The following is a 15,195-nucleotide window of genomic DNA, read 5'->3' on the forward strand; positions in this document are numbered from 1 at the left end:
TAGGCAAGTGGCTTTTACATCAATCCAAACCTAATTTATTTTTTTTGGTGAAAGAGGGCTGATGTGAAGTGTCTGCACTTCATGGAACTCCTCACTGGTTTTTCTCAAGACCCACTGAGTTCGTAGGCTTCCCAGTGGGACCCACTCAAGTTGGACCCCAGCCCTTTCTGTATGAGCGTGTTTCATCAGTTGTCTGTTCCTCACCGTCCCTTCATTCACAGATGATTTGTTACACTCCTCCAAGATGCCCTGCTTCATGCTTTCACATCTGCTGTCATCCTCTCCCCTATGATTCTCACCAGCCACATTTTCCCTAATGCTCCCATGAAATGCAGCTGATTAAACCTGGGTCTGGTGATTCCAGGCTCTACTGGTGCCCCATGGTCTCACTCAATCCCGGCCTTTCTCCATTTTCCTCCATTTCCCCTGCAGCCCCTCATGATATCAGCTCTTGTTTGATCTCTAAACACAGTTTAGTTCTCCCTCGAGTTCGTGGGAGCAGGTAAGAAACTTAGCAGAAACTGAGGTTTAATTCTTTGAATTCTTTCAGTAGAACTAACACACCAATCTATTAGCAACGTTTCTATTCTTAAAGAAATTGAGCATAACACTGCTGGTTTCCATACCATAGTGGGAGAATTGTCCAGTGCCTGTATACAATTAGAAAGAGTGCTCTGTTTGCTTCTCTTCTTTCACTTCCTCACATATTTACCTGGCTAAAGGGAACTGAAAAATCATAAAGTCAGTTTTTGTGCCTTGAAAGATTAGATAGAGTTTAGACCTCTGGCCTTTCAAAGCATCCCTCAACAGAGAGCTGCATGTAGCCATGAGGGCAGGAGGGAGTTGCATGGAGTTTATCAGTATAATGTAAAAAAGTATATCTGAATTATTGTTCTAAACAGGAGGTTATCCTCATTTTCACCCAGCTGGCAAGCTCAATACTTGGGGTTTTGCTGGGTTTTTTGCAGTTTAAGTAGAAAGTTGGTAACCGGGCTCAAATGTCCTCAGTGAAGTTCTTATTTGATGGTAGTCTTGCTTCCCTGAATGGAGGAGGAATCGCACAAGCTGGAGGCAATTTATTTATTTGTAGGCCTGAGAGAACCTTCATAGATTGTCCTTTAGAAGTACTGACTCAGACTGTTGTGGAAGCTACCAGGAAATTCCAAATGTTACGTATTTTGGAGAAAAGTGCACTAATTGAGACTATTTCTGACCTTGGTGTATCCAAGGGGGCTGGATTCTGGTTTTGATCCTGTCCCATTAGCATGTGCATCTGAAATTAGATGTAAACCATTACCTACTGTAGAAATGTCCATGCTGTGCAAATGAAGAGATTCCAAAAAGCCCGTCAGTAATTGCTGCCTACGTTGTGGGTGGCCCAAAGAGGATCTTGCAGCATTTACCTGAAATGCAGTCTCATGGATAAAAGCTGAATTTTGTCGGCTGCCTAGAGGTGTTTATGTGCTAAGCTTGGTTACCCACTATCTCGATATAGTGGTGAATATATTTATGAATATAGGCTTGGGATAATTGAGAACACTTACTTTGTAATTAAGCTTTTTGGAAACATAGCTTTGCTTTGAATTATAAGGAGTTTAGAATAACTGGGGTTGTCCCAAGAATTTAAAATATTCATTAGACTCTCCTGGAAGATTGTTGTTTTTTGTCTCCAGTGCAAAGAAAGGTGTGATTTAATTTACAGTATTTCACCTACCCACGAGCAAAGCATACGCAATAAGATTTTAATCACATGGAGTTTTCTTAGGCTTTTTTTGGTCTCTTTAAACCAAGATAAGCCTGTGGGTATCATGCTGGTCTGCAGCAGTGGGAGGCTACAGGTGGCACCTCCCTGCCAGCTGAACTGCAGAGCTATTGCAGTGACAGCTTCCCAGGAAAGCAACATATTTGCTTGGTAAAGCCGGCATTCGAGCTTTCTGCAGCTTCCCCTCTGTTTCCAGCTCAATGTTCTGAATTTGACAGCTAGGGGGGGAAAAAATGCTCTTGTGGGTGCGCCATAATCTGTCTCAAATTGCTTTTAGCAGATACTAAGATAAAAGGGAAGAAGCTAGAGGCAGCGCTAGCCCGTTACACGTGTGTTCTGAGCTGGATGTTCTGACGCGGGTGGCTCAGGTCCCCAGTCGGCCGAGGGTCACCGCGGGTGCCACGAGCCCCCCGGCTTCAGAGGACACACAGAACTTCACCCGCACGCACGGCTGGTCAGAAACACACCAAGTTTCCCTATAAGGAGCAGGCAGAAAACGGCTGTAAGGAGAAAGAGAATAGAGTTAAAATGTGAAAGGAAGAATGTTCGTCCTCAACAGGATTTTTATTCTCAATCAAGTCACACCAACATATTATATATAGTGTTATTAACATTATAATGTGAAGCATTCCCTCTTCAGTAGCTTCAGCAGGACTGTAAGGCTCAGAGTGACTCGCGACTTGGGCATATCCTGTTTCCTTTTCCTTTTTAAACCCAGGACATAAAAAACACTTCTAAGCACCCAATTTTTTTGTTTTTTGACAGGAACATTTGCCAGGCTCCTTTAAGCTATCCTGGGGCACAGAAGATGATTAGTAATTAGAAGAAATAATGAATGCATACTATAACTATGCTCTCTTATAAGAAACAGAATTTTTGTGTTCCTTAATTTTCAAAACACAGTTTTAAACTGTAGAATCTTTCTTTGTATTTGGAAATACGTCCATATGTGTAGATTACACTTCTTGAAGTTTCTACATTGAAAATGGAAGAGCTTTATTGGACTGTAGTTTGTCAGATGGGACAACACTCTGTTAGGTGATCTGAAAACAGATCAGAAACATGATCCTGGCGATCGGGAGCTTGAAGCTTAGTGCCTTTCTTATTAACTGACTTACTAAGCAAACGATTCTTCAGATCTAAGCTGCAGGAAAAGCTGGGGGTGGGGAAGAGGTGTTTTGCAGACTCGAGACGTGCTGATTTTTTTCCAGGTAGTGATTTCTGCCGGTGCTGTTCTTATTTCTGGAAGAGCAGAAGTGCGAGTCTCGGGGTCACTGCTTAATTTATCATTTGCCTTGATAAACCTTTCCCTGCAGTTTCAGCTTGGAAGCCGTTTACTTCCTCAATCACGCTCCGAAATTGTTGCCCGGTGTGGCTCAGCGCTATTAAAAGACGGCCACGCTTAACCCCAGGGGTGGGCGAAGTGCAGCCCAGCGCTCAGCCCTATTACATGTCCTCTGTGGAGGGCTGGGAGCGGTGTTTACGTTCTGTTTGTGCAGCGGGGAGGTGAGCAAGGTCTGAATCCCAGCTCCGTTGCCCTCCAGAATTGTCCGGGTTCAACTCGGTGCATGTGTAGGCGCCCGGCCCTGTGTCCCTGAAAGAATATTAATTCACCACTAAGCACGCTCAATTTTTTGGTAAGCACTCCAGATTTTCTTAATTCAGAGTTGATATCAAACTGCTGTTGGGGACCAGGAGTAGAAACGCCTCATGTTGCTGCTGCCTTGTCCTAAATTCTCCCGGGTTGGTCCGACCTGCAGCGCAGTTGCGGTCAAAGCTGCACGGGCACAGTAACTCCATAGCCAAAACTTTTTTGTGACCATTACAGCCTTGTGGTGTCACACAAGTCTAGCTGATCAGTTTGGTATCACTGAGTGTCTTTCTTATTCATTTTCATCCTCCTCAAGCATAAATCTGACCATATGAAGTTGACAATTTGTATATAATGAGGCAGGGAATTGGTGTATATGGTTGAAGAAAAGTTAGGATGTTAGGTTTTTCTTTGTGCAGTTAAATCCTAGGAACAAAATTACTTAAATGCCCCATAAATAGCAAGTGCATACATAAACAAATACTTTTTACTGTATATGGTTCCTTCTTTTTGAACTGGCATTACTTAAACTTATTTTAGGAATTTAGGAAAAGGCACTGTAGCTTATATCTCTACTTCAAATGCTCCCTGTTTTAAACAAGAAACTGCAAGAACCTGTACGTGGACAGTAATTATTTTTCTTTTCATAGCTTGTACCTCCGTTTAAGCCACAAGTTACATCTGAAACAGATACAAGATATTTTGATGAAGAATTTACAGCACAAATGATAACAATCACTCCTCCTGACCAAGGTAAAGTTTTCTCACGTGTTGCCCACTCTGTTCTCCTGATGACCAGAAATAATTCACTGTAACGTTACCTGGTCTCTTTAGATCATGTGAAAAAGCATCAGTTTAAAACTTGCTGGTTTTCCATGTATGTGTTTGACCAAGAAGTTGGTAAACAGATGTGAAACTTTCCACGTGTCTTTCCAGTTTGGGAAATGAAAAACCTGTTGTAGGAGATGGTGAAATGATTTGCACTGTTGTCTTTTCCAAGTTTGTTTATTGCGCTGGAAAATAATTCTTTTCCTGAGTTTTGCGTGTGTACATCTGCACACAAACCGTGTGTGCAAACAGTCAGTTGAGTATGGACTAACATCCATATTCAATGAAAAAGTGTTTTATTTTCGTGGAAACGGAGCATGTTTGATGCTCTGAAATAGCAATTTCCAGAAATTCCAAAAATGGAAGTTGGATTTAAGCAGCACAGCTCCTGCCAATTTTAAATGGACATCCAAACAACTATTTACATGCAACAATCAGGATCTTCTGTGATGTCCATTTAATGGGGTGAGATTCAAGAGTTCCTGTTTCTTCGTCCGTTCAAGTTGTGGAAGTAAAAGGCAACAGTGAAATTTTCTGAAATAACTTTACCGTGCGTTATCTTATTGTTTGTTCACGTAAAAAGGTACCAAATGTTGTCTACTCGTTTCTTCATTTTTCAGATGACAGCATGGATTGTGTAGATAACGAGAGAAGACCTCATTTTCCTCAGTTCTCCTATTCAGCCAGTGGAACCGCTTAATGTTTTGCAATGTTTTCCCATTCAGAAACAAAACAGACTGCATTTTGGGGACCTTACTTCAATGGACACTAGAGAACTTTCTATATTATCTGAATTACAAACTGTGTTTGTATTACGATTTAGATGAATTTGTAGGAAGCCTCACAGATTCTGTATTTAAAACAATTCTTTGATGCATTTTTGAGAAGGAAAACAAATCCATTCTTAAAGTGTTACGTCAAGGCTTTTATGCTGAATGACCATAGGTTTTTAAGAATATACACCAAAACTGTTTACTTTAGAAATAATTAAGGTATTCAACATATCAGCAACTCTGACCAGAAAATCCCCTTATTTTATTTATTTCATACAGTTCATTATCTAAATATAGAATCTGCACTCTGAACAATTAGATTTCTATAGGAAGATGTAAGACTTTAGTAGCTAGTGCAATAATATAAGCAACAAAGTGAACAAACTCTGGAGGGTTACGGTTCAAACGCATTTTGGACAGCAGCGAAGTGTCATCCAACTCCAGAAAACCAACTATAGGAACAGCATTAATGGCCTCAGTGAGGTAAATCAAAAAACAAAAGTTATTTTTGTTATAACATCTGCTACAAGACATTACATATCCAACAGAACCCAGTGGAATTGCCACATCGTACAGACGAGTATTCCATTCTAGACAGTGCATTTAATGATTCCATTTGAGTAGAGTTTAGGAATACTTCATAGGATTGGCTTCTCAGAACCTAGAAAACGCTTGATTTACTGATCTAATATGAAATGCAACAATGCAAAATCACCCACTTTCACCACTGTATAAAAATATCATGCAGATCTAAGTGAGAAATCATCTTAATGAGCGAGTCAACCAGACAAAGTACATTTTGGCACTGAAGTAATGACTTGTTGCCGCTTTTTTTTATGAAAAGGTATATGAATATATATAAACACTTAATGATTTTTTGCGTCATGCCAGATCATTTCTTCTTGAGTGTGCATTAAAGGTATCAGCCAACAGTTCATGGTGCCTTCTCACTCTTGAAAATTCACCTTAACAGTGTTTCCCATGTATAAGAAAAGAACTAGGTTGAAACTTCATATGTTTTTGAATAATAATGGTGTTCAAAAAGTGAATTTTTTTTTTTTGTTTTTCATTTTTAATCTTAGTGGAAAATTCCCCACACCCTATTTTTGTTGTATCATGTTTCTTTGTAATTTTCATAAAAGCAGTCTTATTCTGTCTCTGCTGCGGATGAATTTATTCCATTGTAGGTTGCGTTCTCTTAAATTGCTTTTTTTTTTGTTTTTCGTTCTCTTGACTGTATAAAAAATGATGACATGTACTGCAGTTAACTAGCATTTAATTTTTTTATTTGAAAGGGAGTATGTTACGAAAAGCCTCGCGTCCCTTTTCCATCAGAAGCTGCTGTTTCACAGACAGCCCGTTATCTTGACTTTTTTAACAACATTCAACTCTAGTATTTTTACTCATGATATGAAAGTTTCCCTCCAAATACTTAAATAAAAATTGCTTTAACAAGTTAGGTTCTTATTTCTTGCGGTAGGAGCCTTCTGAATTTGTAGAGATGCAGAAGTGCTCCAGTTTCTTGAGTCTGATGTGAACATCGCTGAAGGATTTAGGCTTTTCTCCCTCCACTCAGTTGTTTAATCTCTGTGCCCGTCATTATGCAAAGATAATTTTGGAAAATGTCTGTTAAAAGAAATACATCCTGTGCCAGAAATAGTTTGTCTTGAGGTGAATAAGGACGGGTCTCATTTGCCGTCGTCCTTGTGCCGGTGAGATTGTGTTACTGAGGCCCTAATCTTCAAAGGTGTTTCTATTCCAGTCACTTGGGCCAGTGTCCAGTATATAATTCTGCATTTTCCTTTCTTGGGACTAATATTATTCACTTCTAGGAGGTAGTTACACATGGCTGGAATGTCCTTTTTCAAGAAAGAATACAGAGAAAAATACAGGAATGTCCAAGAACACTGCAGTACGCTTCAACCAAGCACACAAGTTGCAACTCCAGTAAGTCATTAAATGTACAAAACTTCTTTTAGTTCAAGGAATCAGCTGTAATTCCCAGTGGAATTTACTGGACGTTGTGTGCGAGGAGGGAAGGTGAAAGGAGGGCTCTGTGTCTGCAGCGGGTACCTTGCGCTGATGCTGCACGGACTGTCCCGTTCTGCAGGTCTGACCTCCTGCTCTCGTTGCTTTGCATCCAAACCTTCAGCTGCGTTTGCAGCCAGCCCGGGGACGAAGTCCAAAGAACTCTTCTGCAAGTCTGCAAGCCCCGACAAGTGCTCACTTTGTGCATCCAAATAAAGGCAACGTGAACAAGCAAAGGTTACCAGAATCTGCCCCAGGAAAATCTGGTCTTTCAAATGCAGGGACATGGTTGTTCTCTTGAGGCTGATTATATCTCAGAACAGTATTTTTTCTGCCAGTTGTTGCTAAAGGTTGTTTGTTTCAATTCCCATCTATAAAATGGAACTCAAAAACCAGCCAAAAAAGTCCGGGGATCTTAGTGTTGTTAGCAACAGGGAGATGTGAGGACCACACCTGAACGCAGGGTCTTCTGCATATTTTCCCTCATTTTGCCTGTGATTATTCAAAATGCCTTGCCTGTTGTTTGTAACGGAATGATTACCAGCGTTACAGCCGTCAACCTGCACATGTTCTTTAGCATGTTCTTTAAATTTTGATTTAGCATATCCATCACTGTTAGCATCCTGTTGTCTTTCCCTACCTATCACAAAAGTCTGTGACCTGAGTGTTATTCACCTCAGATTGCTTTTGTATTATATATGCAAAGACAGCTTAAATCTTGTGCATTCCTTTAGTTCTTTTATTTGAAAACCCCAAACTCCTCTGTTTTTACAGCCAAAACCCCCTCATTCTTCGTTGTGTCATTTTCAAGTGTCGCCTTGCTCTGGTGTCACGTTGCAGCAAAGATGATGCATCCCAAGTGCTACAACAGAACAAATGCTAAAACATCTACCTGCAGAACACTGCTAGTATATACATATATATATATATATATATTACAGCCCAGGAACTCAGTTGTAAACTCAGGTTGGGAGAAAAATGGGAACAAAAAAAACCTCTTTGCAAGTCAGTAACGCGCAGTTCTCTGTGCCCACAATAAAATAAACTGCTCTTCATTTTCCTTCCTACACCGTCACCCCTCCAGAAGGGAACCTGCACCTGCTTTCCAGCTGCAAGTCTCAGGTATCTCTTCTGCTCTTTGAATTTGCCTGTTTTCCACCTGAGAAACAAATTACGATAATTTTCAGAGGCTTGAGGTAAAAAAATGCCTTGATTGTTTGAATTAAGTGATCTTTGCCTTAAATGGGGGTGAATTTCCTTGTCTGTTACTTCGGGTTGCTTACATGCGTTTAAACGATGAGTACGAGAATATTGTATTCTTCATCTTCTTAAGTGCTTGGGGTTTTTTTAGTTTTTTGCGGAGAAATTACTCTTTGCTTTTTAGAGAGCATGTCAAGTCAGATTTTATTTCCAATAGCAGGATTTAGTATGGGGGTCCCAAATTAGAGGTGAGACTCTAATTTTGGATGACGGTTTCTACTCCAAGGAGACAGGAGCAGCCTCATCATCACTTCAAGTGCCTGTAAGTTGTGTGGGGTTTCTGCCTGAAAAGTTTGGGAAATTGGAAGCTGGGAGGAAGGTTTGATTAGTTTCACTGTATGGGAAAGAGCTCCAGTGGTAAAAACACATTTGAAGAAATGGGCATATGTAAAAGCATCTTGTTTCTTCAGCGTTGCAAATGAGTGTGTTTGTCTTCCACTTTTAGCTCAATTTTCTTAATAACAGGGAGGTTAATTGCCACTAGAAGTAAAACGAAAAGAACACGCAGTGCCTATAGCAAATGGGAGCTTATTATCCCCAGTGCAGCTGAGTGTACAGACGTTTGGTAGCTCTGTCTAATGGAACTTATGTTGCATTCTAATCAGGTGATGACTGGTTGCTCTGTGTCTGAAATAATTTTAAACAAAAAAGTTGGGTTTATGGTCATCCCTGCTTATCACTTCTTTTTTTCCATTTTTAACTGCTGGTCACTGTCTGGTTCTGTGAACATGGTGGGTCGTCTCAAGAACCAGGTCAAGGACTTGATATGTGACAACACTACTTTCCTCTCTAGTTTTCGATGTGTTTGTAGCTCATTCTCAGTTTCTCCTTCGCCAAAGTTTCTTTGTTGTCCGCCTGTTCCTACTCACTACCTGCTCCCCCACAGATGGACTTCCGTCAACTTTCTGTGTCACATGTAACCTTGGTCTGTGCTAAGATTCCATTTTTATGCTGCTTTTCCACACAGGTTCTCCATGTCTTCTGTCATACTGCTGTAACTTCCTGTGTTTTGCACCTTCATCAGGTCTTTTGAGTTTGTTTCAAGAAGATAATGACAACACAGCAGTTGCTGTATTTTCTGAATGCTGAGGGTTTCTAAAATGCTGCATATATTTAAAATATTACATAGCTTTCACCCCACTGAGATACTAGAATTCTTTTGCGTACTAGTGAAAATTATTGACAGAAACAGATGCAATGCCTACCCCAAATGTTGTTATCTTTAGATATTTGCAAACTCTACCATATCATCTATTTCCTTGCACTGTTATGTTCTTACAGTACTGATGCTGTTGCCCAGAGAACTGTTGTGTAGGACAGAGAAAACCTGTATTGGAACAAACAGAAAAACATAGTGACTGTGATCTGCAGCACAGCGCCTGGGAACTCACTGAAACTGGATAAAAATGATTAGAAAATATGTGCTTAAACATTATACTGTTTTGGGAAAAAAAAAAAAAGAGGCAAACCCAGTAATACCGATATTCCTTCAGCTGATGGAAGGACAGCGGCTGGAACAAACGGGCGTTCTTCGGAGCACTGGGCTACACAATCTCCAGGAGCTCCCACCAACCTCAGCTGGTCTGTGATTCCATGTAATGGCTTAGGTCCTGAAGGTGAGAGCTTGGGCTTCAGGGAAGGAGGTTCTTCATGTGCTTTTTCTGTCTTTGGGATGTATTTATGCTTAAAGACTGACAAGACCCGTATACGACTTTCTTATAATCTATGTGGCTCAGCTTTGAGATGCTTCCAGTAGTACAACTCCCACCTTTTTCTTGTTTTATAGCATTGGCCCCCAGTCATCCCAAGTACACTTACTGCTTTAAGCAAACTATTTATCTTTGTTGAATGTGCACATTTTATTGCATTACAGTTTTGTCAGTGATTTTCTCAGGGATGTGAAGAGCACTTTTATGTGAGTATATCGTCACTGTCCTGTAAAGCTGGAACACCAGCGCTTGTGTTGCTTGGGATGGGCGCAGGGACGCTGGATGCTCTCGGGTTCCTCCTGGCATGACCAGGACAGAAAACCCCAAGTCATATTTACTCTTTCAAGTGGAGGATGATGTCTGCTTTGCATTAGAATTCCCACTCCAGCAGGATCCTTTGGCTCCTCCATAAGCTCTTTAGTGAACTTTAATAATAAAAAATAGCATGATACTATTCTGAAGATGGTTGTAGCATATAGTAAGCTTTCCATATGATAGGTGGAGCTGCTGCAATTCTTCCTTTTTCTGATATTATTGGGGGAAGTTAAACTAAACAGGGAAACAGGAATACCTGCGGATAGTCCAGTAATGAGTACAACATGAAACTGCATAAAAACAAAGTGGAAAGAGCAGGGTCACCTGGTGCAACTGCAGACTGGAAAGTTGCACAGGAAGGGAGGTATAAGCAAGCAGAACAAAATGTACTTATTTACACAGGTGAGGTTGTAATAAATGTGTAACTAAGATAAAGGGATTAAACTTAGTATCTCACTTTACTTGATTGTAAAGCTTGAAATTACGTTACCTATCTAGAGTTTTACTTCCTGTGCTCCTTTGCTCAGCTCTTAAAGAAGTGGAGACCAAAGGTGACTGCGTGTTACTTACAATGGATTTATTTTATTCTAGTAAGCAGCTCAGTTTTGATGAGGGTGATGCTTCCTGGGCTGCCCAGTAGTTTTCTAGGTGAATTTGAGAAACTTGTCGCATCTGCGCTTTGCCAGAGGTGGGAGAGGACAGCAGGACACTGCAGGAAAGCGCCGAGATGGACGCAGTGGGGTGTGAGTGAGGCAGCGGTGTCCGGGTTCTGCTGTGCAAAACAGCCGTGTCAACTTTCATCTCGGGTCACTGCTGGTGGCCCACTTTTTTTAGCAACCTCTTCATAATGAAAAAACACCAGCATATATTACAAGGAAGGAAAAGTACTTTTCAAACATGGAGGAAAACATAGATATAAACACACCTATTTTTTTTAACAGGTCCAGCTGGAATTTTCACAGTGCCGGGGTGCACGTGTGCACCTGTCTAAGTGGCAGGTGATGGGGCGGGCAGGCTGGTGGCGGCCCCAGGGCTGCTGGAGAGGGAGGGAGGCTGGAGCAGCACAAAGAGGCTTCCAGCTCCCATCTGCAACCCCCCGAGGAGCAGCGGCGACGGCAACGCCATCTGTCCTGCTGCTGCCGAGCGCTCTCCTCCCGGGAGCAGGGAAAGCTGGCACACGGAGCTGGGCTCTCGCTTCCCGGCTGCACAGAGGCTGGATGCAGATTGCTGCGTGGCACCTGTAGAGACCAGGCTGCTCTCTGCTGTCCCCTCTTGCTTGTTTTAGTCAGTTTTGTCTCAATTCCAGTTCTGTTTTACCTGTTGACTTTTTCCTTAGGACACCTTCCTCCTTCCCCTCTCTTCCCAGCAGACAAGAAATAATCGATTTCTTCCTCCCCCCCCCCAGCATTCTTTCATTCTTTTTTATGCCATAACCTATTTCAGATCTTTTTCTGCAGTCCCTTCTAGAGGGTGTGCTATGAACTAACATCTCTTATTTTAAATAATTATTTTCTCGTGGGCAGTGTCGTGATGCTGGATGCTCCCGAGGTCACTGTGGGGACCCAGTATACAGCTCAGCTCCCCTGTAAATGGTAAAAGGCAGCTGCAAGACCCTCTTTCCTTGGTCTCTTGGACAAGTGCAGATTTAATGAGCCAAAGGAGGTACGGTAGGTAGTCTGTAGCGTAGTCCTTCCTCCTCCCATCAGCTCCATCTGCTGTGGCACAGAGACTGGGACAAAGTCCTGGCTGTGGCCTCCCGCCTGGGTCAGGGCTGCGCCTGCTGCTGGGCTGGGTGCAGTGACTTTCCTAGGAGAGAGAAAATACTGAAGACAACCAAGAATTTGAATTTAGGGATGGACATATAAGTTGTGCTCTATCAATTTAATCTCATTTTGGATACTACAGTTCCTTAATGTAGCAAAGCCAAGTTGCATTTTGTCATCTGACCCAAACCTGTAAGACCACTTTGTCCATGTATACCTACATCCTTAGGTTTCCTGAAGAATCTTTACTGATGTATTTTGGCATGAAATACTGGCATAACCAAAGAAACCATTGAGTTTTAAAGCTACTTCCTATTCCTAGTGATATTTTCAATATCAGTTCTGCTGTTAATTCTGCTGTGGAAGCACAACTAGAAATCAGTGGGGTAAAAAGAGGAGATAACTGCCCAGTGCCTTGTGTCATGCCCTCCTGTTTCTTTAGTAGAGTTAGGAGTCAGCTGCTTTAAATATATATATATAAAATAAAATTTAAAAAAGGTCTGTCTGGTCATCCCTCACTGTCTGATACCCATTCCTGTTCAGGGTACCCCTACCATCTTCCAGCTGGTTGTCAAGGTTTAAAATGTAAGAAACCTGGAGAAAGCAAACCAGATCATTTCTCTGCCCTTTCACCAGCTTCTTTTCATTGTAGTATGAGGTTTATCCTATCCAGAGGTCTCTATAAAAATAGTTAAATCGCTGATAAGACATTAACTGAAAATTGCTGATAGAAGAGATTTACATATTTTCTTTAAGTCTTTAAAACTCTTAAAAATCGGGGAAAGTAACACCAACCTTTTTCGGCATCCTCAAGTTCACTGCCTCAATCTGTAGCCTGTACATCCTGAGACCTGTTTAAATCCATTTTTCTAGTGGTGTGAAAGGCTTGTGGTCTGACTTGAGAAATTGGTTAAACTCTTAGACACAAGACTTAATCATGTCTTTCCCCATCCTAGTTCTGCAGAACCACTGAGGCTTTCTGTCCCTGGCACCCACCCCTCGTCATCCCCCAGGAACCCACTCATTCAGATTTTAAGAGGAACTTGGGGCAAGTCCTGCCAGGCAGCTCTGTGGACGTTGCCTCAGAAGTTTCAACACCCTATCCCTGGATGATACTGTCCCATCCTATAGTTACCCTGCTTGGCTCCAGCTAGTCTGCAGATGCAGCTTCAGAATAAAATCAAGACAATATAACCTCCATATTGCTCCCTCCTCCCCCCTTATTTAGGCAGCTAAATGAAATACAAACATACGGACTCCATAAATTGTTTTGGGAATGGCCTTGTGTTAAATACCCAGCCAAAGCAATGGTTATCATTAAACAAATAATGACAACACTAGAGCGTAACATGAATTACATGCGGGATGAGAGCCTCAGCTGTGTACTGGGCTGATTTACACCAGTCCTTGGTGGGAGTGCAACCAGCAAACAGCTACCAAGCCAGCAAGGAATCCACACGGTCCTCTTGCAAACCTTCAAGAAGTGCTCCTGCAGCTTGCCAAGCTCTGAATGAAATGAGGTTTTGTAGTGTTTGCAGAAGAACAGACATGATAGCAAATCTTTCCATAAACAGCCAGCATGGGCAAACCAGACTAAAACAACTGAAATAAAATACTGCTGGAGACAGGTTTAAATATAGACTGACTCAAAAGCATGTGAAGAGCAGTTCTACTGCTGGGGCAAACTGTCTCTCAGGAATACAAAATGCCATCGGGAATGTGTCAGAATCATTTGCTATAACAAATAAACACATGTGCACACACCCTCCCCAGCCTACTGAATTTTTTTGGTAGTTAATGGTTAATTCTTAAGTGCAATCTAGGTATTCCCAAAGCTTTCTGAACAGCAATGAAGCTTTAGAGCACATCGCATTAAAATAAATATCAAAATAATGATCTTAAATTTATGTCACACCTCCCAAGGATCTCAGTTCATAGCACTTTTGCTTGTGTGGCATATGACCAGACTGTCAGGACCCATTCTTACAGGGTGCTGCAGGGTACTGTATCTTCAGTGATTCATGCATGCAGCTGTTGGAACCGCTTGTTGGGTTGTGAAAAAGCTCACGGTGCCAAGTGCTGATCTCAGAGAACTCGGATCTCCATCAGCCGTCTTGGCTCTGAGTAGTTACTGAACAACAGATGGTAGCACGAGTTAAGCAAACTAAGAAAACATTCTGAGTGGGGGAATAAAGTTAAAAGCCTCCCAAGAACCAAAATTCTCGAGAAAATACAGAGAACGAGTGTTGAGGTTTGAACTAGTTTTCATGTCCAAGTGATGTACGCTGAACAGTAAAGGGCAGTCTCCCTTCTGACGGTGTTTCTGAAGCACTCATTATTATGAAAGTTTTCATTTCACTTGGGCAGAAGACACTACCTGTGAAATTAAAGGTACAGACATTTCAGATGCAGCTCAAAGCCACAACTCTTGCGTACTAAGCTATACTTGCACTGTAAAACAAAACCAAAGACAATACTTGGCACAAAGGACGATGAAAGAACCCCAAATCATGTCATTTTGCAGTAGATCGCAAGCACCAGCAGCAATGAAGGCACAACATTGTGAGCTTCAACAATCTCCTCTGCAGAGCAAGGACAGCACCACGGTTCCACAGACAGAAAAGTTGATAAGGTGCAGCACACAAGCTCTTGCGGTATCAGTAACATTAGTGCAGAAGGGACAGAATCAGAACGAGGTGTAAGAAAAAAGGTTATAGCAATGATCCTAAACACAAATACGCAGACATACGAAAGTGCACGGAGCAAACAAAGAGTAGGAGACTTGTAGCAGTGAAGAGGGAAAGTCCCTCCAACTTGTTCTACAGTAACTTCTAGTTGTTGGTCTCACTAAGGCAGCTCACTCCAATATTGGATAGGTGAGGAACAACATATTTTCAGGACTTATAAATGCTTGTGTTGAACGGTGCTGATATGAACTCACATAAACAAAGCAGTTTCTATAGAGCCTCTTTACTCCATGCTATGGCTGAACAAGAAAGCTCTTGCGTTCATGTGAAAATCTGACCTAAATACACAGGGATCTTAAACCAGCTCTGGAAGTAGCAACACATGGGACTGCATGTAACTGAGACCAAGTTCCCAAATTTTCAGAGAAGTGAGGGACTTTCAGCACAACCTGGAGTTAAACCACTCAGCAGAATATGAA

General features: G+C 41.7%; 1 protein-coding gene across 2 annotated transcripts in view; it reads left to right on the top strand.

Annotated features, from left to right (window-relative positions):
* AKT1 (AKT serine/threonine kinase 1) overlaps positions 1-6,409 on the top strand; it is a 72,184-nt gene extending 65,775 nt beyond the window's left edge. For both annotated transcript variants that reach the window (XM_082059482.1, XM_082059481.1), the window contains exons 13-14: positions 4,004-4,106; positions 4,802-6,409. In XM_082059482.1, the coding sequence (XP_081915608.1) occupies positions 4,004-4,106; positions 4,802-4,881 (183 nt within the window). In that variant the 3' untranslated portion in view covers positions 4,882-6,409. The remainder of the gene's footprint in view (positions 1-4,003; positions 4,107-4,801) is intronic.
* The last annotated feature ends 8,786 nt before the right edge of the window (positions 6,410-15,195 follow it).

The sequence above is a fragment of the Streptopelia decaocto genome (genome assembly GCF_964273445.1).
Source record: "Streptopelia decaocto genome assembly, chromosome: 7".
Classification (NCBI taxonomy): Eukaryota; Metazoa; Chordata; class Aves; order Columbiformes; family Columbidae; genus Streptopelia; species Streptopelia decaocto.